Source organism: Tilletiaria anomala (genome assembly GCF_000711695.1).
Source record: "Tilletiaria anomala UBC 951 chromosome Unknown K437scaffold_16, whole genome shotgun sequence".
NCBI classification, from domain to species: Eukaryota; Fungi; Basidiomycota; class Exobasidiomycetes; order Georgefischeriales; family Tilletiariaceae; genus Tilletiaria; species Tilletiaria anomala.
The window spans coordinates 21,026-44,671 of NW_013547006.1; the positions used below are offsets into that span (position 1 = coordinate 21,026).

Genomic DNA, 23,646 nt, shown 5'->3' on the forward strand with positions numbered 1-23,646 from the left:
ATCGCAGGCTCTCGGATACGCTGCAGATCGAGCCGTGTTGTTCGCGCGGGCGAGCATAGGTATGAAGGGCGGGGCACGAGCATCCACCATGATGGATGACAGGAAGCGGCCATTTGATGCGCTTGGCTCGGCATCTTCCATCACTATGCAGCGCTCTGGCTCGAACAAGAAGCTGCAGCTGGATCGTTCACTCTCGTCCACATCGATCACAAATGGTAAGCCGTCAGGGTCTATGGGCCCTGCCGGCGAAGCTGCAGAAGAGAGTCCAGCGTACAATGGACTGGAGGTAGGTTCCTTCCGGTCGCAGTTCCGGAATTGCATACAGCTTGCTCATCAGAATTGGCTGGCCTCCTTTCTCAGGAATACCGGAAAGAGGCCATCTATAGACGCTTTCTGGAGGGGCAGAGAGATCTCGTCCGAGCGGAGAGGCGAATATCGTCCATGCAACATGAGCTCCAAGCGTTCGAACAAAGGTCAAATACCTTTCAGCAATCATGGAGCGTAGTGAGTGGACACCCCTTCTCCTTCATGACTCCGCACTCTGCATGCTGATGGATCGCATGTTATAGCTGGTGGATGACATCAAGTCGCTTGTTAAAGGCGCTTCCCTAAGGGGGCAGCAGCAAGGTGAGGTGTTGCGCACCTTCGAGAAACGTTGAAGCGGTGCTGACAAGCCCTGCGTGCACGTCTGCCTCGGCAGATCTTTTTTCTGCAATCGACGCAAGTAAAGGCGTGCGAGATCCTGGATCGCTGCAGAAAGCGATGCTACGATCGTCGGAGGCCATTTGTGCCATCGTCAAGCTTCTGGCTTCCGATGGGACGTCCCTCCAACCTTCAGAAGCTGAGCTGCAAGGGAGATGCCACCAGCTGGCTCAAGAGGTGCACACTCTCCATCCACGAAGTCTTCTTTGGATTATTGCTGATTTGGGGTCTTATGTATTCGGACAGGCTGCTACTCTGCGCCATCAAGCAGATGCTACGCAGGCGTCTTTTGAGCGGGCAGGAGTCGAGCTTCATGATGCGCTCGAAAAGCTGCGGCGGGCAGAGCGGCAGCGAGATCGACTGCTTTCGCCCTCTGTGCGGGCTGTGGAGAGAACGGCGGACCCTCCCGAGGAGGCTGTGCAACTCACAGATACAGGGAAGGCTGAGACGCCGATACCAGAGCCATCAAAACCAAAGGAGGGAATCCCTGCTGATCACGAGGGCATGTCTACCGCGAGCGGCATGGTGAATGATGTGAAGCATGCAGAGCAAGTCGAGGATTTACAGCGATTGGCATCATCCCGACTAACCGAGGCGGAAGGGTTGCGGCAGGAACTCCTTGCGATAAGGATGGAGAACGACAGGCTCAGGTCAGAGATGCTACAAATACCAGATGCCAAAATTGCAGAAAGCGTCAGCTATTTGGAGCTGCGCAAACATGCCGTCGAGCTTCAAACACAGCTGTCGCGAGCAAAAGCAGAGTGGGAAGCAACCCAAGTGGAGAACGTCGAGCTGCGGGAGTCCAGACAGGCTTTTGAGCAGCTGCACAAGGATCAAAGTGCTTTGGTCGTCGACGAGCTGCGCAAGCAGATCGCGGCGAAGGATGCAGATACTCTACGCTTGCGCACGCAGCGCGACGATCTACAAGCGGATGTGGCGGAGAGGAAGCACAAGGAGGCTGTCAAAAGCACCCAGGTGCAAGAAATCAAGGCTCTCGCCTCGCTCAAAGAGCAGAAAGTGGACAAGCTGCGGCACGATATCAGGCGACTACAGCTCGTGCTCTCAGGTAGGAGAGGCGACTTGACGACTTTCCAGTGCCTTTTTAGCGCCGAACAAGATGGCGCCACGCTGCAGGATGAAGACGTGGATGTGGAAGGGAAGCTCAAAAAGCAACTTGAGTGAGCAGCTTCAGCGAATTATTGTCGGACTTGCTCCCTAAATTTGCATTTTTGCTTTAGCACCCTCCAATCTTCGCTAGACGACTTACAGACGCGGTACGATGCTCTTCATACATCTTTTACTGCAGGCGCCGACGTGGCGAAACAGACGTCAGACCTGGCAGTGAGAGTCAAAATCTTGGAATCCCTTGTCCGGGATGAAAGTGGCGCGGACGCGACCGAGCGGCTCAAGTCACAGGAAGCGCTTATCAAGTCGCTGACAGCTCAAGTGGAGGCCACCGATAAGACCATCGAGGAGCTCGTCGGGGAGATTGACAGGCTTGGCAGCGCATCGTCCGAAGCGGAAAAACAATTCACCAGCAAGGTCATTGAGCTGAGTCGCTTAGAAGACAAGATCGCCCGGTTGACTACCGAGGTGAGTTTCCTGAACGCGTACGCGGGAAGCGTATGTTCCCTGGGTATGCCTCTTACCCTCTCTCACGCTCGCTCTGGGTTACAATCCAGAAATCTAAAGCGGACAACAAGTACTTCTCCGCCATGCGGGCTCGCGATGCCCTGGACGCTGAGAAGCAGGTTCTCAATCGGACGCTGGAGCGGCAGACTGCGGTGATCGAGCAATACATGGACACGGAGAAGCGATTCGGGGCACAGCTCCAGATGCACGAAGAGGAGGTGACGCTTTTGCGCAAGAGTCTAGAGGAGCACATGACAAAGCTGGCAGAAATGAACATTGCGGTCGAGCGCGCAATGGCAAAGGAGAGGGAAGCGGTCGCAATGGCTCAGCAGCTGGACGCGTTGGCGAAGTCGCGCATGGAGAGCTTGGACCAGGCAAGCGCGGCAAAGGCACGCCTGGAGGAGAGGGTGGCGCAGCTCGAGAAGGATCTGGAACGAGGCAAGAAAGCGATCGCAAGCAACAGCAATAGCGGCGGCGGACGAAAGAGCAGCCTCAGCAATGCAGACGGAGAGCTGGAAGCATTGAATGTGAGTCTGCGACTGGCACTCCTTGCTTCAGCCCCCATGCGCTCACTCAAATCCGTCTTCTCCCACCCAGTCTCTCCTCCGCTGTTCGTCTTGCAAGGAACGATATCGAGATCGTGTTATCACAAAGTGCATGCACACGTTCTGCGCACCGTGCGTTGATTCGCGCATCCAGACAAGACAACGCAAGTGTCCTCATTGTGGCCTGGCCTTTGCTGTCAGCGATGTCCAGCCATTATACCGTGAGTGCTCGTTGGCAGGATCTGAGAAACTTGGAGCTAGCTGACACAAGGTTGCACTCCTTTCTCCGTATTTGGTATGGCAGTGCAATGAACGAGCTCCGCTTCCAGCACTCTCAGTGCCCACCTTCTACGTGCCCACTTGCGGACGCCCAGTCACTGTTCAAGATGTATTTCTCATCGTAGTTTCTGTAGAAACAAAGTCAGATGGACCATTTGTAGCAGTTCCCCTCTCCGGCGTGCTCTTTCTCGCTGTCATAGATTGCTCTCGGGCGTACAGCGCAAGCTTCGTCCGCTGTGGAATGGCCCACTCGGACCGACGTCTATTCGTTTTCAGTCTTGACTTTGAGATCAGAGAGATCGACCTGCGCTCCGACCGGTAAGCCGTGTGGCGAGGCTTGCTCAAATGTCCTGGCGAGCAGAAACACAGCGTTATGAGCTTTTTTTCCGATTACAAGACGAGGTTGCTTGGAAACTCACTGAGGGTACCGGAACCTGTGGACCGGCGGCCTCTCTGCATCCTGGAAGAAGAGCTTCTTCTCGGCCTCCTCCTTCACGAGCTCGTAGTGCTTGGCATTCCGGCGCTTCCAGACATCGGCTGGGGTGGTGTAGTAGGCAATGTAGCGTGTCAGGAATGGTCGGGTGTCCGCTGCTTCCTCGCTGTCGTCGTGCTCGTCGGCGTTGACATGGGACGAGTGCGCCGACGATGTGGAAGCTTGCATCTCGGACAAGCGGTATGCGACGACACCTGCAATTAGCAGGAAGAACGTGTTACGCCAGATGGGAGCGGAGAAGCCTGTTATGCAAGACACAGCATGACCAAGACCCGCATGGGAGTCAGCTTCGGCAAGCCTTCCGGGCGGCGTCTTCCGCGGGCCAGCTGCCATTGTTCCAAACACCACTCACCCTCGTTGGTCACGTATTCATCACCTGAGGAAGATGGCGAAGAAGAGTGCGCATCTGCGCTCTGCCTTGAGCTTGAGGAGAAGGCGTGAGGTGCTGCAATCGCAGTGAGCGGCGTTGCCCTGCTGCTGGTAGTGCTCCTGCTGGCCCGAGCCGCCGCTGCCCGGGATGAGGCCGCGGCGCGGACTAGCGCCCGCGAAGTGATTGCATGCATCATGAGCGGGCGTTCAGGAAAGAGAAGCACGGTCGCGCAGGTGCGAGATGTGAAGTGCCAAGTACCAAGGTCGTTACTATGATGCTGCCTGAATGCTAGCAACCAGGATCGCATCACCTTCGCGGCTAGTAAGCACGAGCTGAACCTCTCGCCTTTTGGTCCCCAGCCAGCGTGGCTGTGGCCGCCTCCTGTTGGCTGGCGCAGTGCCGACCCGTTCATTTTTCATGGTTTCTACAAAACTGGAGGGAGAACTGAACAGGCACCAGCTCTGCCTCTTTGGGCTCTAACCCTGCCGTTTCCCCGGAAAGTGTAAGAGAGCCCGGAATTAGAAGGTGCAAAAGGTAGACGCCGACAAAAGGCTCTGAATTTCCTTCCGCAGTTTGGCTGCCCCTAGGAAGAATTCCATCCGCCACACCCCAGTCATGTAGAGAGTGCGCCCCCTGCCACCCGCAGCTGCTAATGATGAGCACAACAACCTCACGTCTCGTCATAATATTCGGGGACCAATGTTGATCAAGCATGCGTCACAGGTAGTTTCGCATCAGCCGCACTTGTTGGACACCGCGTCGAAGGAGAGTGGACACAGTAGGGCTTGCTGCGAGGTGCTGTATGCCCCCAGGCTTCAGTTCCAGCCACTCGTGAGGACTCTGAGACGGAGTGTCGGCTGCGACCACGCCGGCTCTTGTACGAGATTATCAACCTCACCCCCCAGCCTTCTTTTCGCTCGCTCCTATCAACCACATTGACAGAACCGCTGAGCAAATACGCACGCTCCTTTGCTCACGCTAGCAGCGGATTCCCATCCTCAAACTCTCTCCCGCCACTGCCTTCACTGCAACTCGACTCGTTAATCGGCCTCAACCACGCCCTGACAGCCACATTCTTGTGCGCGGCCCAATGCCGTTCCCTTGAATAAGAACGCCAAGCTTTAGTCGACAATTTCTATCTGCCAGATCTCTCGCGTGCGCCTCACAGGGTAGGTAGAACGCTTCTGCCAGGCAACACGCGCCGTGCTGACCGAGAATTTGCGTCTTGTTCAATACCTGCATTTGCAGCGTTACCCTGTCGACTACAGGGGTCACCTTTTACTTTCACTCCGCCTTCGTACCTCGCAAACATGAAGAAAGGCCTAGCATTGGAAACAACAGCTGGGCCTTCGCGGCCACCGAGACGGGGAAGAAGGAACATGCTGGCGGCAGGTGTGGCTACAGCAATAATGCTGCTTGCACCGAAAGTAGCCGCCGACAGCTCGTCCTTCCCCTCTATCGACTTCGACGCGCTGGGCCTGGTCGGGGTCGTGGGTGCATTCTCGGGACTCGAGATCTGGAACTCGTCACTAGTTGCCACCCCAGCACTGGCCGGGCAGCAGCTCAACCCCAGTGCGTCGACACTGCTTGCACGAGCACACAACGGGTCGCTCATCCAGATCGGTTCCACCAACTCTGGTGGTGAAATTCGCGCGATTTGCCAACTCGGTGGCGCAAAAGCGGGCGTGTTCATGGGCGGCAATTTTTCAGAGGTCGGAGGCGTGACCGCGAGCAATGTCGCCAGCTGGAACCCCACCACAGGGAAGTGGGACAATATCGCAGGTGGTATCGACGGTCCTATCGATGCGCTGTACTGCGACACGCAGCATCAGACGGTCGTGTTCGGAGGGGCATTCGGCGCTCCGACGGCAGCCGCCAACGCATCAGCATATTTGGGGAACGTTGCGCTTTGGGATGCGGCTGCGGGGATGTGGAATCCCCCAGACTTTGGAGGCTTGAACGGCGCAGTCAGGACCATCTCTCCCGGGATAAACTCCTCCATGGTCCGCTTTGGAGGATCCTTCTCGGTCTCCTTCACTGGCGGGCAGATCCAAGGCGTATCCTCAGGCGTCAACACATCGGCCAGCCCCATCACAAGCGGCCTGGCGCCGTTATCCCTCGCACAATCTGAGCTCACAGGCGGGCCCTCCTCCGACATTGACGGCTTCAGCAACCCTGCACAGATCCTCTGCCCGCAAGGAAGCGATGGAGCTGGTAGCTCATACCTCTTTGCAGATGGCGGAAACGGCCAGCTCACCATTCGCACATTCCGGTCCATTGACGCACGAGCATTCCGCATCGGCAATACATTCTATCAGGGACGGGGCACAAAGACGTTCAACGTCGTCTCGATCCCGGACAACACCGTCCTTGAACTCATCTACCTTGATCCAGCGACGAATCAGAACGCAACTTGCACAACTGCCTGTCCTCTGGCTCATTCGGAAACAATCCCTTTCCAGGACTTTCTAATCTCCAACGCGGCTGCCAACAATGCACCGAACGGGATCAAGAAGATGACTGGCTTCCAGTTCACAGCCACAGATCACTATGGGGATGGCGCCGGACTGCACATCTTGGAACTGCTTTCGGCTGGATCGTGGGCTTATGCGTACGAGGCATCGAACCGCGGAGCATGTTCGTCTCTTGAAGTCGGCGTGAACGGCACATACTCGCAATCGACGTCCACAGGAGACTGGTACCCTGCAACCTACTCGACCTTGACGGGCACCACCGAGTCTTATCTCGCCCTGACGGATAGCTCGAGCACCATTGGCACGGATAGCGGTGCGTCGGTCTCTTGGAACGTCTATGTTCCCATCACGGGTAACTACTCGATCTACATGCAAATTCCTGGCTGCAAGCAGACATCGACGTGTGGCCAACGCATAGATGTCCTCGCTACCGTCATGAACAACGCGACCAATTCGGGCACGCCAACTACAATATCTCAGGACGTGCAGGACACGACCGCGGTGCTCGTGTATGACGGCGAGGTACAAGGTGCCACCCCTTCCTTTTTGCCTTCGGTTGTGCTCTCCATCCCGCAGAATCCGACAGCGCCGGATTCCTCGAGCTTCACTGTAGTGGCGGACCGAGTCAACTTTGTGCTTCGCAATAGCTCCTTTTTACCTCTTACCGCTCAAAACTCGTTTGGCCTATTCGAGTATGACCTGTTTGACTCGGCTGCTACCTCGCTACAAATGAACATGTCAGCTCTACTGCTGAACAGCACGATAACACCCCTCGACAATTTTGCTGTCGCGCTTCGCAGCGCAGGCGTCGCCCAGAACTCGACCGAGTACGTCTCATCGATCGCCAGCGTCGCCAACAGGACGTTCGTTGCCGGCGTGTTCCGCGCTGGCAACGGTGACCCGAAAAGCCTGTCCCCCGTGAACAGCAGCAGCAGTGACTTTGCAAGCATTGTTAGCTTCACAAGTGCGAGTAATGGGGCGAACATCATGCGTCTTGCCGGCGGTGGTGTGCTCGGACCGGTCACTGGCATGGTCGCGGTGGACAATTTGATCTACATCGGCGGTAACTTCTCTTCCACTGCCGACGGTCAGGTGCAGCTGATGAATGCCGCCCGTTACGACCCTGCTGAGGACACATGGGCATCCCTGGCAGATGGCCTGTCTGGCCCAGTTTCGTCTGTCAGCACGATCGCAAAGGACGGTGTTCTTTTCACCGGCCATTTCAACGCCACCGGCAGTGAGACTTCGACTGGCGGCTATGCCATCTGGAATACGACAACCAAAGCATGGCAGCTGCAGACTCCACTTGTGGTGGGCAGCATTTCCGCAGGTAACGGTGCGCCCGATGCAGAGCCGAAGTCCCTAAGCTACTTTGCCGGGCCCATTTCCGTGCTCAGTACCAACAGCGCACCCGCTGCGGTCACTCTACAGGAGCCGGCGAAAAACAGCCAGCTCCCCGTCATCAAGGCGCTGAACTTCGCTTTCGACAATGGCACTGGACCTGTGACGAACAGCTTGCGCCGCGGCCTGGACCACCTCTCGGCTTTCACGCGCAACCTCCACTCTCGACAGCTTTCAGCATCACAGACAAATTCGCCATCACTGCTACCCCGCTGGCTGCAAGGCGCGACGGCACTTGTAAAGCGGCAAGACGCACTTGCTCCGCCTTCGCTATTTTCCGACGATCGCAACCAAGTCTTAGCGACGGTGTTTTGGCAGCGACCCGATGGCAACTATAGCCAGATCGTTGGCGGCAACTTCTCTACGACGACAGGCATCAACAACATTGGCATCTACGACGATGAGAGCAGATTACTGACGCCTTTGCCGGGGTATCCCAATTCAAGCGGTGGCACAGCCTCGAGCGTTAGCGTCATCCGCTCACTTTTGGTCGTCAATAACACGCTCTTTGTGGGGGGTGACGGTGGCATGAACATCTTTGACCTTGAAACTGGTGCCTGGAACGCTAACATCGCTGCTTTAACAGCGACTAAGGGTTCCGCCTCAGTAACCAAGCTGGCCCATCGCCCCGATAGCAGCATTGTTGTCGCATCCGGCACGTTTGACAGTGCCGGCTCTCTGCCATGCCCCAGTGTCTGTGAATGGAATGCCGAGGAAATGAGATGGATACCGCTTGGGACGGGCTTTGCAGGGACCGTCACCGACATGGACTTTGCTAGCGTGAGCGTTTCTGTTTCATCAATACACTTGACAGATCCAGCTGACATGAAATTTTGACTCTCAAAAGGATCACGCGGGGACACTGATCGTCGCAGGATCTCTCTTCGTCAACGGCGTGTTCGCCTCGCTGGCGGGCTGGAGCTTTGACAATGCCACCTGGACACCTTATGGCCAGATTGGCACTGGACCAGACCAGATTCCAGGACCAGCAACGGCCGTATCTGTCGATGATTTGCAGATTAACTCGATTTTTGTCGCAGGCCGGACTACTGATGGGACCAAGCCCTTCCTCGTTAAGTGGAATGGTTCGGCTTTCCAGAGCCTCGGCGATCCACAGCTCCTGGCTGAAACGGGCGTGGCACAGCTCACCTTCATGCCGATCAATACGGCGCACTCGCCCAATGATGTGCTCGAGAGCAACCGTATCTTGGTTGTCAGTGGCGCGCTCAGTATGCTGGATTACGGGAACGTCTCAAGCGCCTTCTTTGACGGTACAAATTGGGCACCCTTCCTACGCGCTATCGACTTGAACGGCCAGTCTGGCATCGTCCGGGGAGTCACTCGATCGATCGAGACGTTGAGATTCCCGAATCTACATCGACTCGCTGTTGGCCTCGTCATCTTGATATCAATCGCCATCGGCCTCGGCATCGTCTTCCTGCTCGTCCTGCTCGGTCTGATCTTCGCGCTCACCCGGCGTCGGTCAAAGGACGATCTCACAATACCCTTGTCTTCATCGGACGATTCACTGGGGGCTCCAGAGACAAAGCCAGACTCTCTGCTCGCCACGCTGAACGCGGCGACAGAGAACGTCATGGGCGCCGGGCATCACGATGCTGGCTACTACAGCTCCTCCGGGTATCGCGCGGGTGGGGAATCAAGTGGCTCTGCGCGGGAGCCAGTCGGGCACAACCGGATGGACTCGGTTGCATTTGGCACAAATGACCACAGTGATGAGACACAGACGAGCATGGTCTATCATAGCGACGGGGCCGCCACTGGCAGGTCAGGCTACTACACGACCGACTCTAGCAATGAGCAGCAGCAGCGCAACATCAGCGTTGGCGCACCTGGACCCCTTTCCACCGAATACACCTCAGAAAGCGGCTGGGAGGAGATGGCGGACGAGACTCAAGGCTTCGTCGCACATGCTCGCTATAGCTTTGAGGCAACCCACCCTTCGGAGCTCAGCGTACGCGCTGGCCAACAGCTAGCCATCCTTTCGGACGAAGACGAGAGTTGGTGGCTCGCGCGTGATGTGAACGGCAATCAAGGTGTCATCCCAGCGACGTACGTGTTATGACGTAACTGCACTTTGCACCGTTCGCCATCGCAGCGCTGCTATTCCGCTTGCCAAGGGATTTTGGGATGATCCTCTATACCACAAACCTTCGACCACACCAACTCTTCTACTCTCCTTATTGCTTACCCGACCCCTTCGCCTTCATTTTTCAAAGCCACTCATTTTACATCCGCGGCCCGCAAGCACGGCTATAAGCTGGACACTTTCTTGTAATTATCAAACCGCATCGCACACAACGATACCACGAGCACCAGTTCGAAGCTCCATGCTCCTGATCCCAGATTGCCATGTGACCAGCTTTCAAGTCGAATGAGGGATGAAGCTGGCAGCTACACATGGAAATCGGCAGTAATTGCGTCACGTGACTTCCATTCGCCTAACAAACAATCAATTGTCGGTTGCTAAGACGGAGCGTGCGCGCCGCGCCCAACGGCAGAAAACAAGTGTAACACCTAGCGCTCAAACAACCGTTGGCATTCTTGCCAACCGGGGCAGGGAAGGCCTCGCGATACTGGCAGCTGGCAAGACGAAGCCATAAGTGTCCGATACTTTTCGGCACGCCAAGCAACCCAAGCTTCACAGGGCACAGGCAGGTATAGGCCAAGGAAGAAGAGACGGTACTTAGCGGCCAGCTGGTCGTCCTCGCTACGCAGGTCTTGTAGGGTCTCGTCGGGCCTCTCAGACCCTCAAGGAGGACAGGAATCAGGGTCCGCAGTCAGCGGTTAACCCGGGCCTCGCGGCAGCTCTCAGATTGGTCTAGCTTGGCAGAGGGCTGGGGTCTTTTGTCTCCTCGAACTTTCCACTTTCGAGTGCCGATCCTCGGGTTTCAAGATAAGACATTATCCACGGCCCCACCCTACTCCACTCAAAGTGCCGACTCCGGTCTCTCCAGGTCCACCCAGGCGTCGCAGTGGGTTCATCTCTGCTGTGCCAGTGTTTTGCCCGCCGGTATGTGGGCAGTACAAATGTGTTGTGTATACAAAATACATACCTGAACATGGCCAAGAAGCTGTCGTGCACTTCTCGTCTTATTACTATGGTAGCTGTCAGCATCCGCCTTGTGCCTCTTGGTTTTGGCAGGATTTGGCTCTTGCGCCAATGCGATCGGGAATGATGCACCTTGCACCCATATTCATGATAATAGCGCACTGCAGCAGGACTGTAAGAGATGAGGCGATGAGGACCCGCCTTGGCTGGTGTCTTGTGCGACTTTAATCCTGACCACTGATGACTGACTGACCGGCTAACCGCTGGCGCGCAGTCACAGGTACATGCTGACATCAACGGCAGTAGTCTTCCATCTTCGCATACAACAGAGTAATGCCGTGCGCCTGAGTTTCCTTTACAGGCAGCACAGTGCGAACCCAAATCTTCGGAATGCTGGGCGGTGGGCACTGCCATACAAGTTCATTGACAGCGCGTTGTCATTGCTGTACTCAACCTGCCCAATCTGCAATAACTTTTAACCACTGACTGCACTGAACGTACTGATGAATGGCGCTGACACGCTGATGTTCGTACTGCTTGTGGCTTAGCAACTATATGTAACTACTGACCGCCCCGACCGTCGAGGTCTACACTCAAATTCAAAAAGAGGGGCACTGTTATTTCAGCCCTGTCTCACGTCTCGATTGTAATCCTCACACCTTTATCATCCACGCCGTCTCCTTCATTTTAGTTTGCTCGTCTTTTCCTTTCACCAAAACGGTCTTACCTACCAAGCTGCCTTTGTCGTCTTCCTAATACGCTTTGGAAGTTGGGTTCTCTTCCACGCGAGACTTGACGACCTCGGCAAGATGAAGGTCAGAAGTCAACCTGCTGCCGCGCTGTTCGGTTTTTCACTCTTTCAAGCAGTCTCCGCCGGTGTATTAGGCCGCTATGAGCTGAGCCAGCCTGTTGTCGATGAGAATGCCCTCGCGAGCGGGTCGTCGTCAAGGCTGGCGTCCATCTCCCTAGCCGAAGCACGAGCGGTGGCCGACCGTCAACTTGCGCTGGCGGACGCGGCGCTCGGATCGACGGACATGCTGGACAAACGTGTTGTCGGCACCATTGGCTGCAATGGTTTCTCCTACTCGGGCACGCTCAAGCTCGTTTCAAGGTCGACAGGCAAAGCCAAGAATGCCGCTTTTGAAGGTATTCGGAACAAAGATGGACTGCAGATGCTCGACGTCGGCCACGGCGAGGTTAGCGCTCCAGCACAGTCGTTCCGTTTCGATGCTTGCAGCAGCAGCTTCATGAAGTGGCACAGGCAAGACGACAAGGCGGCGACAGTGTGGTATGGGTACGTCGGCGACGAACACTTTGTGCTTGCGTTGCCCCCATCGAAAACTGGGCTGACTCGCCTACTTTTTTTCGGGGCTATTCTAGGCATCTCCGATGGGAGCAGAGCCCTCATCATTGCGTTTCAGGAGCACAGCTCGCTCAGTCGACTTCCAGGCTGGTGAACGACCAATGTTCCTACTCGGATGACAGTTCTCAGATGATGCAATACTGGGTGAGTTCCGGCTTTGCATTTTCAAATACCTCGGGCAAGATTGTGTATTGATATCTGATGCTCTGATTTCGACAGTCGCTCACAAAACAACCCAGCTCAAACGGATTCAGCTACAACCTCGCCTTTATCGGCGAGCCGCGCGACGATCCAGACGGCGACTTTAGCGGGAAGTACACGCTTGGCCGTGAGACGCTGGCGCAGAACGGCAGCGGCACGCACTATGTCAAGCTCAACTATGTCGATGATGGTAGCCCCGCGAGCGCGTACTACCTGAAACTCGTGTGAGGTGCTAGACGCTTCCTCGCGCCCCGTCGAACAGTCCCCTCGTCTCGTTGCGTCACGCTCCTTTCCCCCCAACCTTTCTATTTCCGACTTTCCGTGCTGTGCGGATATACACAGCCCCGATCTGAAGGACGTGCTGCGCGCGTCCTTTCTCTTCTGCCATTGCATGACTAGAACGTGATACGGGGCCCCTTTGGGCATCCTCTTGCCTTTCACCTTTGCGTGCTCCTCTCCTCTCATTCCTTGCCGCAACCAACCCTGCTCCCGCCCTATTCGCCTTTGCTGATCCGCTCTCCCTAGTCACATGACCACTGTACTGTACTAACCAGATCAAATGATGCCAAGTCGCTTGACATGCGATGTTCCAATGGCCAATCCAACTTGGAGCATGTATCGTAAGGCGATCTGTCCAGAGTTTCGTGTTTCGTGTCTCGTATTCTCGGTCAGCGTGGTGGCGGGGGTAAGGTGAGACGGATCGGATGACGATGTGTTTGCTATCTACAGCACGGGTTCCGTTCCGACATGATATGTGTGTGGACAAGGCCACACTTAACACCAAGCATCGTCTTGCATACGCCCGAGGCTTCCGGTCAGCTTTCCTATTTCTGTTCTCTTGCATGCCGGCGTATATATAAGAAGCAGGCTTTCCAATCCCAATCCATCGGGCAGGGTTGTCTGCTTGTGCGCCCACCCCATCTCTTGCTCTCCATATTCGCATTTTGCTCCGTCTTCTTTTCGGCCAGGACCTAAGCAAGCCCGAATAGTGTTTGAATGGTTGCACGTAGGTTCGTCTTTCAGCTCCAATCTCGCGTAGCAGCAGCTCCCTGTCGCACGCAGAGGAAATCGTTTGCTACAGCTTCGTCGGCGTCAACGTTGGCTCCAGTGAAACTGTTGGGAAGTCATACAACTCCAACGGAAGCAACCTCAGCAGCAACAGCACGCTCGAACATCTTCATCAGGATGGCTTCCACCGACACAAAAAAGAATGACGTGCTCGTCTGGGCTTCCAAGGACGGCCACTACCGTCGCCAGGTGTCCTCATTCCGCGACTCGATCTCCATCGCGCCGGACAGCCAGTTCCAGCCAGAGCTGAATAGGTACAAACTGATCGTCTCGTATGCGTGTCCTTGGGCACACCGCACGCTAATTGTCCGCGCTCTAAAGGGCATGGATAAGGTGGAGGGTTTGCTGCCGTACACTTCCGTCAACTCGTTCCTCGGCTCGAACGGGTGGACCTTTACCTCCGACGAAGGCCCAGAAGGACTTGGCATTCTCGGAGAGGGGTTCGTACCCGGTCACAAGGACAAAAAGCTTATCAGGGACTTTTACAGGGAGGCCGATCCTGGTTACAACGCTAAGTGCACGGTCCCCATCATCTGGGATGAAAAGAACAAGACGATCGTATCGAACGAATCATCTGAGATCATTCGCTTCATGAACACGTGCTTCGACCAATTCCTTCCCGAAGATAAAAAGGGGCTCAGCTTCTACCCAGAGGACGACAAATTGCGCAAGGAGATTGACGAATTGAACGAATGGGTATACGAGTGAGTGGCAGTGCTGCCCAGAGCTATTCGATGGCTGCAGAGAAGGAGAGTGTGGCAGCTGAGCATTTTCCTTGTCGATCGCGACTTACAAGTACAATCAACAATGGCGTCTACAAGTGCGGGTTTGCGTCTAAGCAGGAAGCATACGAAGCGAACATCAAACCCCTCTTTAAAAGCTTGGACCGAATCGAGTCCATCCTTTCGGATGGGAGGGACTACTTAATCGGTAACAAGCTCACCGAGGCCGACATCAGGTTGTACACGAGTGAGTCCCGCTAGTCGTACGTACTGATGTTAACTTCAGGGAAGATGCTGACGTCCTTGTGTGACCCCTGGTTTCGCTTTCCTCAGCCATCATCCGCTTCGATCCGGTCTACGTAAGTCGCGTTCTTCTCCGCATCCATCCTAGCGGACTGCTATCTAACGTGTCCCACGTAACTGCTCTTGCTCCTTCCCTCGCAACACAGGTCGGCCACTTCAAATGCAACCTCAACACGATCCGCGCAGGCTACCCGGAGATCCACCGCTGGTTGCGCCAGCTGTACTGGAGCGTCCCCGGGTTCAAGGAGACGACGCGCTTTGATCACATCAAGGCTCATTACTACCAGTCGCACTCGCAGGTGAATTTAACTTGTCCTCCTTTGCGCTTTTCTTTTGGATGCAAATGTTGACCAACCGAATGCTGGACGTCAATCACCCCCCTCCCAAACACCCCGCACATGCTCCGCTTCTGCAGATCAACCCGACACGCATCGTGCCATCGGGACCAGCGCCCGACATTCTCCCGCTGGAGGCGCAAGACTCTGCCCGAAAGCGCCAGAAGACAGACTCATAGGAGCGAAAAGCGATTTGGGAAAGCTCAAAAGTCGCAGCATGGACGCGAGTGACGAAATCGCAAACCAGATGTTGAGATGTTGTATTCTACTCTTTCACAGATGTTGTAATTGAGAGAAACACAATGCAGGGCAGCAGCCGCGGAGGAAAGGAAGAAGCATCTGCAGGGGGTTGCAATTTACCGATTTATCTATAATTACAACTGCGCCGCACCGCGGAAGCCTCGCGCCGCGGAATTGTTTTTCATATGGTGTGCTTCCTGTTTTTTCTGTACCGTCGAGCTCCTGTGTCAGTGCGCAAACACACACCCCGACCTGACGGTTGCATCTGGGCAAGGGAGAAGCACGCCTGACGGCAGCCTCTTTTGCTGCTTCGCATCTGCCCTTCTTGCCTCTACATTGCTCTGCCGTGTAGGCTGCCTGCAACCTTTCTCCCTAGCGGCAGGGCGCAACAGAGACGCGCCAGACTCTTTCCTGCTGCAATGTCCTCCACATCTGCCATGCACCTGCGCTTTCTTCTCTGCTTGAAGCGAGATGCAAGACCGTGCGAAGCCTGTCGGAGGCGAGCACACATTTTGATTATGTGCCCATCAAGTCGCCGAGCGCGGCCATCTCGGCGCCACCGGCCTCTCGCATGCCTGTCAGAAAGAAGAGAAGGGGGGAAGGCAATCCAACACGTCAGCTGCTGCTTCTGGCATGCAAATGGCAACCTGAAGGTCATAGGGAACGCACCCATTTCAAAGTAGCTGTAGATGATCGTGACGGCGAGAAGGATGCCGGTACCGGAGCCAAAGGCACCAATGAGGTCGGCAAGGACGGAGAGCGCGCCAATGGTCGCGCCTCCGAAAGCGGCCGCGGTGGGGATCACGCGCTTGAGCTCTTTGTACATGGACGCCTCCCTGTGGCCGGCCATGACCATCTGGTTGTCCTTGAGCTGCTTGGCAACCTCGCGCGGACCGCTACCGGAGACCTCGATCCAGGTCTTGCTGAAGAGGGCGCAGGCGGTGAGCGTGAAGGCGATGTACACGGCCGTGTGGACTGGGTCGCCGACTACCTCCTTGAACGTGTGCGGCGCAGACATGTAGTACGCCAAGCCGTTGACCGCGTGCAGCTGCAGCGAGTCCTCCATCGGCTCCCAGACGCCCAGCAGCTTGACAAACAGGTTGTCCGGGAAGCGGTTCGCGAGCATCTGGCTGATGATGAACACGTTGGACGTCAGCGCGCTCTCGAGCATGATCGGCATATTGGATGTGTAGAACAGCTTGACAGGGTACACGCCGCGTTGGCCACGGAAGCGCTGCGATTTGACGGGGATCTCGATGCGGAAGCCCTGGAGGTAGATGACGACGAGGAAGATGAACAGTGTCGCAAGCAGGTTCATCACGTTAGGCAGGCGGTCGCGGTAGAATGCCTCCTTGAGCGCGCGGCTCTTGTCGTTCCAAGTGAAGAGCAGGTGGAAGAGCGCGACGAGCGCGCCCTCGAACTCCGGCCCGCGGCCGGTGTTGACTGTCGTTGGAGAGAAGGCCTTCCAGACGATCGACTCGCAGATATTGGTCGCGATGAACAGCGAGATACCCGAGCCGAGGCCGTATCCCTTCTGCAGCAGCTCGTCGAGCAGGATGACGATCAAGCCAGCAACAACGAGCTGCAGGATCAGCAGCAGACATACGCCGGCGCCAAGGTCCTTTGGCTGGCCGTAGAGGCCGGTTAGAACGTACACGGTCGCCTGGCCGAGGGAGATGATCACGGCGAAGACTGCGTGGAGGGCGGCAGCAGCGGCGCAACAGGATCGATCAGATGCCTCTCCGTGTCTGTAGGCGTCATTAGAGATCAGACTCACGCTTTTGGGCGCCGCCGAACAGCGCACGGTCCTCTTTGAGGCTAAAGTCCACTTCGACAAGGTTCGCGCCGGCGAGGAGCTGCATGATCATGCCACTGGTGACGATGGGTGTGATGCCGAGTTCCATGAGGGTGCCTCTGTTCGAGGCGAGGATGACGCGCATCCAGTAGAGCGGGTCAGACGAGTCGGAGGACATGATGCCGTACAGCGGGATCTGCGAGGAGACGAGGAAGATGGCCAGGACGATGGCGGTCCATGCTACGCGGGACTGGAAGGGGACTGGATGAGAACAGCCATGGTGCAAGGTGAGTCTTGGAGCAGCAGAAACAGCAGGCGATTGCCCGCTCGGGGCTCACCTTTTCTCTCTGGTGCCGATACCTCGGGGAGGACGGACATGAAGGGTCGCACGAGCGACAAGAAGCGGACTAGAGCGGGAAAGGGGACAGAGAATGCATTCTGATTTCAGCGATAATCGCTAGCTCGCTGCCACCACCAAGGGGCATCCAGGGTGCCCGGCTTCGATCTCTGCAATGCGCAGCGAAAACGGAGGGACCGGAACGTAGCATGTGATACCATGGCACGTCACGCTGCCCTCGCTCTAGCAGAAGAGTAGGGTACAGCTTCCTCTACGACTACTCACAGGAGCTCATGATGGCGGCGGCGGCGGTAGTGTCGTCGTCGATCCAGAAGCTCTCTCTCTCTCTCTCTGTGCACTCCCACCCTGGCTGCACAGTTGTAGCTAGTGGTAGTGGCTAGGATGATGGTCGATGGAGGAGAGGAGGGGGTTAGAACTTGAGAGGCAAGTGTGTTGCTGAGAAGAATCCACCAATCAAGAGCGGAAAGACTGCTCTACTGCCCCCTTTCCCAGTTCGGGAGAGAGCTCCACGTCTCTCTCTCTTGCCGGCCCAGGCGACCACCCAACGTAGGGTTACCACCTCCTGGTCGACTGGCGAGACCACCTCCTCTCGGGACCTCCGCTGGGGATGACTGGGGCACACGCCGAGAGAAGAGCCAGATAGGAAGACCTTCTCATCACTACCACCACCATCGCTCTTGGCCAACAGCGAGCCACCTGCTCACCACTCCGCCGCTCGGCTGGTTGCCACACTTTCGGAAACTCGGACCCGCGGACACTGTTCAGCGCAGAGCTTGGCCCGGGACCAACTCGCCCATCGCCCGTCGTCCTCCGCAGAGGTCCGCATCGCAAACGACGACGACGACGACGGGTTTCGTCGGCCTCTTTAACATGCCCACTGCCCGCCAGAAGGAAAAGTTGCGCGCCACCGACGCCCCCTCCAAGACGGCCGCAGGAGATGGTGACAAACTTGTGCATAGCAGCCGGGGGGGAAGCGGCGCCAGGCGCCCCTTGCTCACAGCCACGACGCTGTTGCTACTTGCCCTCGCCCTTGCCCTCTCCAGCTTGGAGGGTGTCCACGCCACGCCAGCCACGCTGCCGTCTCTCCACGAAATACATGTGCGACGGCCCTTGCCCACTCGGAACCAATTCATCCCCTGCATCGAGCGCTACAACGTCTCCACCACTCCCTACCAGCGCGTAGCGTCACACAGCGCATCCTCCAGCACCAGCGACGAGCAGATCGCATTCATCACGCCATACTCCAACTCGACCGAGACGTACTGGGATGCGTCACAGTCGGACAACCTCATCTTCCACTTCCACCCCGAGGCGATCGTCTACCCGCGCGACAGCGCGCAGGTCAGCCACGTTGTCGCATGTGCCGCGCAGCACGGCAACATCGCCGTGGCCGCCCGCTCCGGCGGCCACAGCTTTGCCGGATATGGCTCCGGAGGCCAGGACGGTAGCGTGATCATTGATATGCTTCACCTGAGCGACATCCACGCGGACAGCGCGCATTCCTGGGCCGACGTCGGACCCGGCGCCCGCCTTGGCGACGTCGTCAAGGCGCTCTGGCGCGACGGCAGGCGTGCCATGCCGCACGGCACCTGTCCCACCGTCGGCGTCGGTGGCCATGCGCTCTGCGGCGGCTTTGGACCCAGCTCGCGCGCCTGGGGCCTAGCCACAGACTCCATGCTCGAGGCGGACGTCGTCCTCGCCGACGGATCGATCGTCACCGCTTCGCGTGACTCGCACCCGGAGCTGCTCTGGGCGCTCAAGGGCGCCGGTCACTTTTATGGCATCGTCACGCGCTTCCGCTTCCGCACGCAGGACGCGTCGAGCCCGATGACATTCCTCGAGTACAAGTGGACCAAGAGCATCGTTGGACCCGACCCGATCGTCGACACGGTCGACGCCGTGCAGCGCTGGGTCGCCGACCCCTCATTCCCCGCTGGGCTCGGCTTCCACATCCAGATGGGGCCCGCTTCGTCTATCGACCGCAATGCCGGGCTCGACAATACGCTGCAGACGCCGCAGTTCACGCTGCACCTGCGAGGCATGTTCCTGCACCCGCTGGCACAGTACAAGCCCTGGGCCGACAAGCTGCGCACCGAGCTGCGCGCGCGTGGCGTGCCAGTGCCTGATTACTCTGACGAGCGCGCCGTCGACTGGCTCCAGCTGAACCAGCTCTGGGACGACTTTGGCACGCAGGACCACAAGCTCGACACGTTCGCCGAGCGCCTCGTGCACAACAAGTTCGTCGCCAAGACCGTCCTCTCGCTCGATCACCGCAAGCCGCTGTTGCGCGACGCCCTCCGTCAAACGGCGCAGCTCATGTGGGACTGGATGCTCAAGACGTGGGGCCTCCCGCGCCGCTGGAGCTGGAATGTCTACTTCGAGATGACAGGCGGGAGCAACGTCAAGTACCGCGACGACGCCGAACTGGTCCGCGCCAGCGCCTTTCCGCACCGCGACACCCTCTGGCTCATCCAGGCATCTGTCGGGACGTCGCCGACGGGCACGATCGAGCCGCGCGCCTACACACTCATCCACCAGCTCGAGGACTCATTTCGCAACGCCATTGCCGTCTCGGGCTCCACGCCCGTCGCTTACGGCTGCTACACGGACGGAGACAAGACGAGGAGCGGCGCGTGGAAGCACGACTACTACGGCGACAATGTACCCAAGCTCGAAGCGCTCAAGCATCAGCTCGATCCCACCAACCTCTTCCGCAATCCGCAGACTTTCGGCGCTGCCAGTACCAGTGACGATGCTGAAGCGTCTCAAAATAGCATTGTGACGCATCCCCTGCCTCGCTAGGCGCCTGCCAGGGGCATTGTGCAATCTGCATTTATTCGGGACGAGAAGGGGCAGGCAAACCAAGTCCATGCTGCACCAGAGAGGTGGGTTGCATTTGTATTATACGCATTCCTATTCTATTCTATTCTATTCTAGTCTAGTTTAGTCTAGCATCTCTTTCATTGAATCTCGTGTATTCAGGATTCTGTTTTTGCACTGTAGGTTCAAATTACACAGGGGGGCATCAAGCACTTTTTTCATCGAGGTAGAGAGCATCTCTGCAGCAGGTGATAATGAGAGCTTAGTGGTACGAGGGCGCCGAGGAACACATCTGTGAGTGCGCGCAAGTTCCTGCTGCGCAAGAGGGCGGGCACCGTTGTATAGCTTGCTCTTGCTTTTGAAGTGAACTTTTGCTCCAACATCTTTCACTCTGCCATTTCGCACTCCTTTCCATTGCATCCGTGGCCGAGTGGCCTGGGGTGAGGACAGAGTCGAGCTTTGCATCAGCGCGACCCAGAACCAAGCGGAGAGCGGGGCAGCGGAGGAAGCTGCTCGTCGCTCGGCCTGTTCGAGTCCCTCGCGCCGCCACCGCCGTTGCGACGGTCAGCAGCAGGGGTAGCAGTGGCGGCACCGGTGTTGCCTGCATGGCCGAAGGTGGCGGTCGAGCTTTGGCGAACGACCCTCGCGCGCTGTGGCGGCTGGATTGAGATGTGACCTTGGACCACGAGTGGCTCCTGCTGCTGCTCGCTCTGCACAGGAGTCCACTGCTGCGCCGCGCTGGCGGGGTCGACCATGTCAAAGCTCTCGCCGCGCTCTGTGCCGATGATCACGCCGTGAGGGAGTTCAGTGGCAGAATGAGCAGGGCCAGACGGCACGGGGGCGCCTTGTCCAAACGTCTGTTGCGCAAAGAGACGCGGGCGCTGGTGGCGCGAGCCACGGTGACTTGCTACTGCACCTGCGTCAGGGCCAGGGCCAGCGGCTGCCTGGTCTTGCAAGCTCGAGCACGGACTAAGGTCATCATCGTCGTCGTCATAACCGCCGGAGGCACAGATGGGACATATCTGTTGTTCAGCGCGTCCAGGCCTGTTGCCGCGAGTGTCCTTGTCCGCCTCAGCGACGTGCTTGAAGACATGGGCGGTATGCTGCGTCAGGCCGAAGCCGATCTCTTCAGCTGCGTGCGGACGCGCAGACGCTCGGGCGCGCAGTGCTTCGAAGGTGCGTTGCGCCTCGCCGTCGTTCGCGTGGTGCTGGTTTCCGTCGTGGTGGACTCCGCCGGGCGGGTGCCTCCGCAGATCGGTGTGTCTGCTGCCTGGAGCTCCTCGTCCCGGGGACTGACTGCCGTGCGCAGACGCTTCGATGCTGCCAAAGTAGTCCCCGCGGTACACGTGTGCGCCGCGCATTCCGTTGCTGGCCAAGACGAGCGGGTTGAGCATGTCGAGGTCAAAGTCGGGCTTCGTGGCAGCGACACCGCCTGCAGGTGTACTACCGCCCCGCTCCCGTGGCGTCGGTACCGTGGCTGCGGTCATGCTGGACGAAGTTTGGCCGAAACTTGAGAATTTGCCGCCCTTCTCGACGTCACTGTTAGTTTTGGTCGAGCTAGTGATGCCACTGACGACCTCTCGGCGCGGAGTACCGAAGAGCGGCCTCGGCGTGCTGCCGACAGCACTGCTGTAGATGTGCTCCATCTCTGACTTGAGACTGTGTACGACGCGAGTAGAGGCGATCGCCGCCATTCTACAGAGGGTTGATGTGGCTCGTATCAGCATCGACACTGCGGCGTGCAAGCACTGGGATGTTACCACTCACGCTGCGGCGGGGGGGTCAGAGATACTTTGCAAAATCTGCATGGGACCAAGGGCGTGCTTAGCAAGCCGCACAACTGTGATGGAACGGTCGTAGAACCGTCTTGGTGCTCACCGGATTGGTGACGGTCATCAACACGGACGAGATGAGGAAGGGGATAAAGACGAGGACAAAGTAGCCGAGCTGCTGCTTGAGCATGAGGCGCGAGACGGGCGTGATACCCTGCGGCTTGTTGCGCTGCACGAGGACCTTGACGACGACGAGGACGAGGAGGACAAAGTCGAGCGACATGGGCATGACCCAGAAGAGGCTGAGGAACACGCCTCTTCCTGCGCTCGTGCAGTACGAGAAGTCCGTTGGCGCGCCCCCGGGTTGGGTGTATGTGACGAAGCCGACAGCAGCAAAAGGCTGGAAGTGCGGGATAGCGATGGCCTGGATGACAATGACAGCGATCCAGTACGGCAGCAGGAAGCCGAGTAGCAGTGGGTAGCGGCGCCCCCAGAGGACCCAGCAGCGTAGCAGAAGCAGCAGCTGGGCGGGCGCGATGCCGAGCAGGTAGAGGATCGGGATGAGGCGGTGGATGCGCGAGCACTGCGAGACGGAGATCCAGCTGTACGCAAGCGCCATCTGGAATGCAAAAGCTGCGTCTGTTACATATCTGCGATCGGCACACAGGGCGACCTCGTTCAGTCTACCGTTCGAGCGGGTGCGACGCGACTAGTACATAAATGAGGGTCGCGGACTGACCTCGTCATAAGGTAGCAGAACGAGACCGCGTTGAATTTTCTGCGCCATATGTGGCGGATCTCATTGCGGATCTGGATGATGTGATCGTAGAAGACGACTGAAAAAGAGAGGGGGGGTCAGTTCGATCGCACGGTACTGGTCAGTTTGGCTCGCTGTCAGAATAAGGAGAAGAACGAAGCGCGCAGACTTGGGCTCACCAGCAGAAAAGACTGTAACGAGCGCACGAATGACATCGAAAGTAAGACCCATTGTGTAGAATGTATTGTACGATCGACGAACGCTGTTTTCTACTTGCTTCCTCCACAGAATCCATAGAGAAGGGGCTGCCAGCAGGGTTGTGGACTTGGGGGCGAAAGGAGAGCAAGTGAGCCGCTTTTATACGAGGAGCAGCAGCGAAAATGAAAGCGCCACCAGCAAGAGGCGAGGAAGGAAACCACCGCGCACGCTCTTATCTCACCCCGATTGTCAGAACCGCTGTGAGGTGGTGCTGCCATGGCTTGCTGACTGCTTCGATTGCCCTGCTGATTCCATCTGGGAAACTGCGCAGCGGACTTGTTCATGAGCCTGTGGATGCCCTCGCCAATGCGCTGTGGGGGGGGGATGCAAAAGTGCATTAATTTCCTCAGGCTGAGCTGAGACCACCAGCAGGCGGTTTCCGGGGGAAAGGGAGGGGGGTCGTCTGCGCTGTATGGATAAAGGTACGCTGCTGGTACCAGCCCGTGCGCGAATGTGGCCAGGCTCAAGACGCATGGGAAACGGGTAGCTAGCGATCGAAGCAACGAGGGGAAAAAGGGAAATGGGTGGCATGCTGGAATAACTTGGTGCTGAGCAGAGCCAAGTCGGGGGAGCTGGCTATGGATCGGGGTAGAGAAGGGATGGGAGGCGGAGAACGGCTAAAGCATGTGCGAGGGGAGGATGAAGAAGCGGCGTGAGATCTGTGGCGGCTTTAGCCGAGTGCGCCCGC

General features: G+C 57.4%; 8 protein-coding genes across 8 annotated transcripts; 5 read left to right on the forward strand and 3 right to left on the reverse strand.

Annotated features, from left to right (window-relative positions):
- Positions 1-105: 105 nt before the first annotated feature.
- K437DRAFT_254786 (BRE1-domain-containing protein) lies at positions 106-3,314 on the forward strand. Its single transcript, XM_013389271.1, has 9 exons — positions 106-286; positions 361-504; positions 570-627; positions 701-879; positions 949-1,880; positions 1,941-2,295; positions 2,385-2,861; positions 2,932-3,100; positions 3,184-3,314. Exons 1-9 carry the CDS (start codon positions 146-148, stop codon positions 3,189-3,191), a joined length of 2,463 nt encoding a protein of 820 aa, XP_013244725.1. The 5' UTR covers positions 106-145; the 3' UTR covers positions 3,192-3,314.
- Positions 3,185-4,323, reverse strand: K437DRAFT_254787 (uncharacterized protein). The gene is made up of 3 exons (XM_013389272.1): positions 4,004-4,323; positions 3,578-3,893; positions 3,185-3,508 (listed from the first exon to the last, which is right to left on the reverse strand). Exons 1-3 carry the CDS (start codon positions 4,215-4,217, stop codon positions 3,421-3,423), a joined length of 618 nt encoding a protein of 205 aa, XP_013244726.1. The 5' UTR covers positions 4,218-4,323; the 3' UTR covers positions 3,185-3,420.
- Positions 4,324-5,106: 783 nt separating this feature from the next.
- K437DRAFT_49924 (uncharacterized protein) lies at positions 5,107-10,357 on the forward strand. Its single transcript, XM_013389255.1, has 3 exons — positions 5,107-5,190; positions 5,270-8,676; positions 8,744-10,357. Exons 2-3 carry the CDS (start codon positions 5,332-5,334, stop codon positions 9,977-9,979), a joined length of 4,581 nt encoding a protein of 1,526 aa, XP_013244709.1. The 5' UTR covers positions 5,107-5,190; positions 5,270-5,331; the 3' UTR covers positions 9,980-10,357.
- Positions 10,358-11,578: 1,221 nt separating this feature from the next.
- K437DRAFT_49919 (uncharacterized protein) lies at positions 11,579-13,142 on the forward strand. Its single transcript, XM_013389254.1, has 3 exons — positions 11,579-12,260; positions 12,347-12,473; positions 12,549-13,142. The coding sequence occupies exons 1-3, from the start codon at positions 11,776-11,778 to the stop codon at positions 12,756-12,758; spliced, it is 822 nt and encodes a 273-aa protein (XP_013244708.1). The 5' UTR covers positions 11,579-11,775; the 3' UTR covers positions 12,759-13,142.
- A 573-nt stretch (positions 13,143-13,715) lies between these two features.
- Positions 13,716-15,137, forward strand: K437DRAFT_221603 (uncharacterized protein; the record flags this gene model as incomplete). The annotated part of the gene is made up of 5 exons (XM_013389273.1): positions 13,716-14,302; positions 14,395-14,567; positions 14,654-14,679; positions 14,770-14,922; positions 15,039-15,137. 5 exons carry the CDS (start codon positions 13,716-13,718, stop codon positions 15,135-15,137), a joined length of 1,038 nt encoding a protein of 345 aa, XP_013244727.1.
- Positions 15,138-15,278: 141 nt separating this feature from the next.
- K437DRAFT_254790 (SecY protein) lies at positions 15,279-17,734 on the reverse strand. Its single transcript, XM_013389274.1, has 4 exons — positions 17,332-17,734; positions 16,976-17,254; positions 15,868-16,890; positions 15,279-15,773 (listed from the first exon to the last, which is right to left on the reverse strand). The coding sequence occupies exons 1-4, from the start codon at positions 17,369-17,371 to the stop codon at positions 15,715-15,717; spliced, it is 1,401 nt and encodes a 466-aa protein (XP_013244728.1). The 5' UTR covers positions 17,372-17,734; the 3' UTR covers positions 15,279-15,714.
- Positions 17,735-18,032: 298 nt separating this feature from the next.
- On the forward strand, positions 18,033-20,263 carry K437DRAFT_254791 (FAD-binding domain-containing protein). The gene has a single exon (XM_013389275.1). The coding sequence runs from the start codon at positions 18,222-18,224 to the stop codon at positions 20,151-20,153; it is 1,932 nt and encodes a 643-aa protein (XP_013244729.1). The 5' UTR covers positions 18,033-18,221; the 3' UTR covers positions 20,154-20,263.
- A 131-nt stretch (positions 20,264-20,394) lies between these two features.
- On the reverse strand, positions 20,395-23,202 carry K437DRAFT_50115 (uncharacterized protein). The gene is made up of 5 exons (XM_013389256.1): positions 22,880-23,202; positions 22,660-22,779; positions 22,050-22,593; positions 21,939-21,973; positions 20,395-21,866 (listed from the first exon to the last, which is right to left on the reverse strand). The coding sequence occupies exons 2-5, from the start codon at positions 22,728-22,730 to the stop codon at positions 20,636-20,638; spliced, it is 1,881 nt and encodes a 626-aa protein (XP_013244710.1). The 5' UTR covers positions 22,731-22,779; positions 22,880-23,202; the 3' UTR covers positions 20,395-20,635.
- Between the last annotated feature and the right edge of the window lie 444 nt (positions 23,203-23,646).

What these genes read in the sequence shown, in the direction of transcription:
- K437DRAFT_254786 (XM_013389271.1), top strand. Translation starts at nt 146, where the DNA reads ATGCAGCGCTCTGGCTCGAACAAGAAGCTGCAGCTGGATCGTTCACTC. An exon ending in TTCAGCAATCATGGAGCGTA is followed by an intron (nt 505 to 569) that starts GTGAGTGGACAC and finishes CGCATGTTATAG; the next exon opens with CTGGTGGATGACATCAAGTC. An exon ending in GAGAGCTGGAAGCATTGAAT is followed by an intron (nt 2,862 to 2,931) that starts GTGAGTCTGCGA and finishes TCTCCCACCCAG; the next exon opens with TCTCTCCTCCGCTGTTCGTC.
- K437DRAFT_254787 (XM_013389272.1), bottom strand. Translation starts at nt 4,217, where the DNA reads ATGATGCATGCAATCACTTCGCGGGCGCTAGTCCGCGCCGCGGCCTCA. An exon ending in TGAATACGTGACCAACGAGG is followed by an intron (nt 3,894 to 4,003) that starts GTGAGTGGTGTT and finishes CTTGCATAACAG; the next exon opens with GCTTCTCCGCTCCCATCTGG. An exon ending in CACAGGTTCCGGTACCCTCA is followed by an intron (nt 3,509 to 3,577) that starts GTGAGTTTCCAA and finishes TCTGCTCGCCAG; the next exon opens with GACATTTGAGCAAGCCTCGC.
- K437DRAFT_49924 (XM_013389255.1), top strand. Translation starts at nt 5,332, where the DNA reads ATGAAGAAAGGCCTAGCATTGGAAACAACAGCTGGGCCTTCGCGGCCA. An exon ending in CCGACATGGACTTTGCTAGC is followed by an intron (nt 8,677 to 8,743) that starts GTGAGCGTTTCT and finishes GACTCTCAAAAG; the next exon opens with GATCACGCGGGGACACTGAT.
- K437DRAFT_49919 (XM_013389254.1), top strand. Translation starts at nt 11,776, where the DNA reads ATGAAGGTCAGAAGTCAACCTGCTGCCGCGCTGTTCGGTTTTTCACTC. An exon ending in GCGGCGACAGTGTGGTATGG is followed by an intron (nt 12,261 to 12,346) that starts GTACGTCGGCGA and finishes GGGCTATTCTAG; the next exon opens with GCATCTCCGATGGGAGCAGA. An exon ending in CTCAGATGATGCAATACTGG is followed by an intron (nt 12,474 to 12,548) that starts GTGAGTTCCGGC and finishes TGATTTCGACAG; the next exon opens with TCGCTCACAAAACAACCCAG.
- K437DRAFT_254790 (XM_013389274.1), bottom strand. Translation starts at nt 17,371, where the DNA reads ATGTCCGTCCTCCCCGAGGTATCGGCACCAGAGAGAAAAG. An exon ending in ATCGGCACCAGAGAGAAAAG is followed by an intron (nt 17,255 to 17,331) that starts GTGAGCCCCGAG and finishes GTTCTCATCCAG; the next exon opens with TCCCCTTCCAGTCCCGCGTA. An exon ending in GTTCGGCGGCGCCCAAAAGC is followed by an intron (nt 16,891 to 16,975) that starts GTGAGTCTGATC and finishes CCCTCCACGCAG; the next exon opens with TCTTCGCCGTGATCATCTCC.
- K437DRAFT_254791 (XM_013389275.1), top strand. Translation starts at nt 18,222, where the DNA reads ATGCCCACTGCCCGCCAGAAGGAAAAGTTGCGCGCCACCGACGCCCCC.
- K437DRAFT_50115 (XM_013389256.1), bottom strand. Translation starts at nt 22,730, where the DNA reads ATGGCGCAGAAAATTCAACGCGGTCTCGTTCTGCTACCTTATGACGAG. An exon ending in TGATGACCGTCACCAATCCG is followed by an intron (nt 21,974 to 22,049) that starts GTGAGCACCAAG and finishes GGTCCCATGCAG; the next exon opens with ATTTTGCAAAGTATCTCTGA. An exon ending in TCTGACCCCCCCGCCGCAGC is followed by an intron (nt 21,867 to 21,938) that starts GTGAGTGGTAAC and finishes AACCCTCTGTAG; the next exon opens with AATGGCGGCGATCGCCTCTA.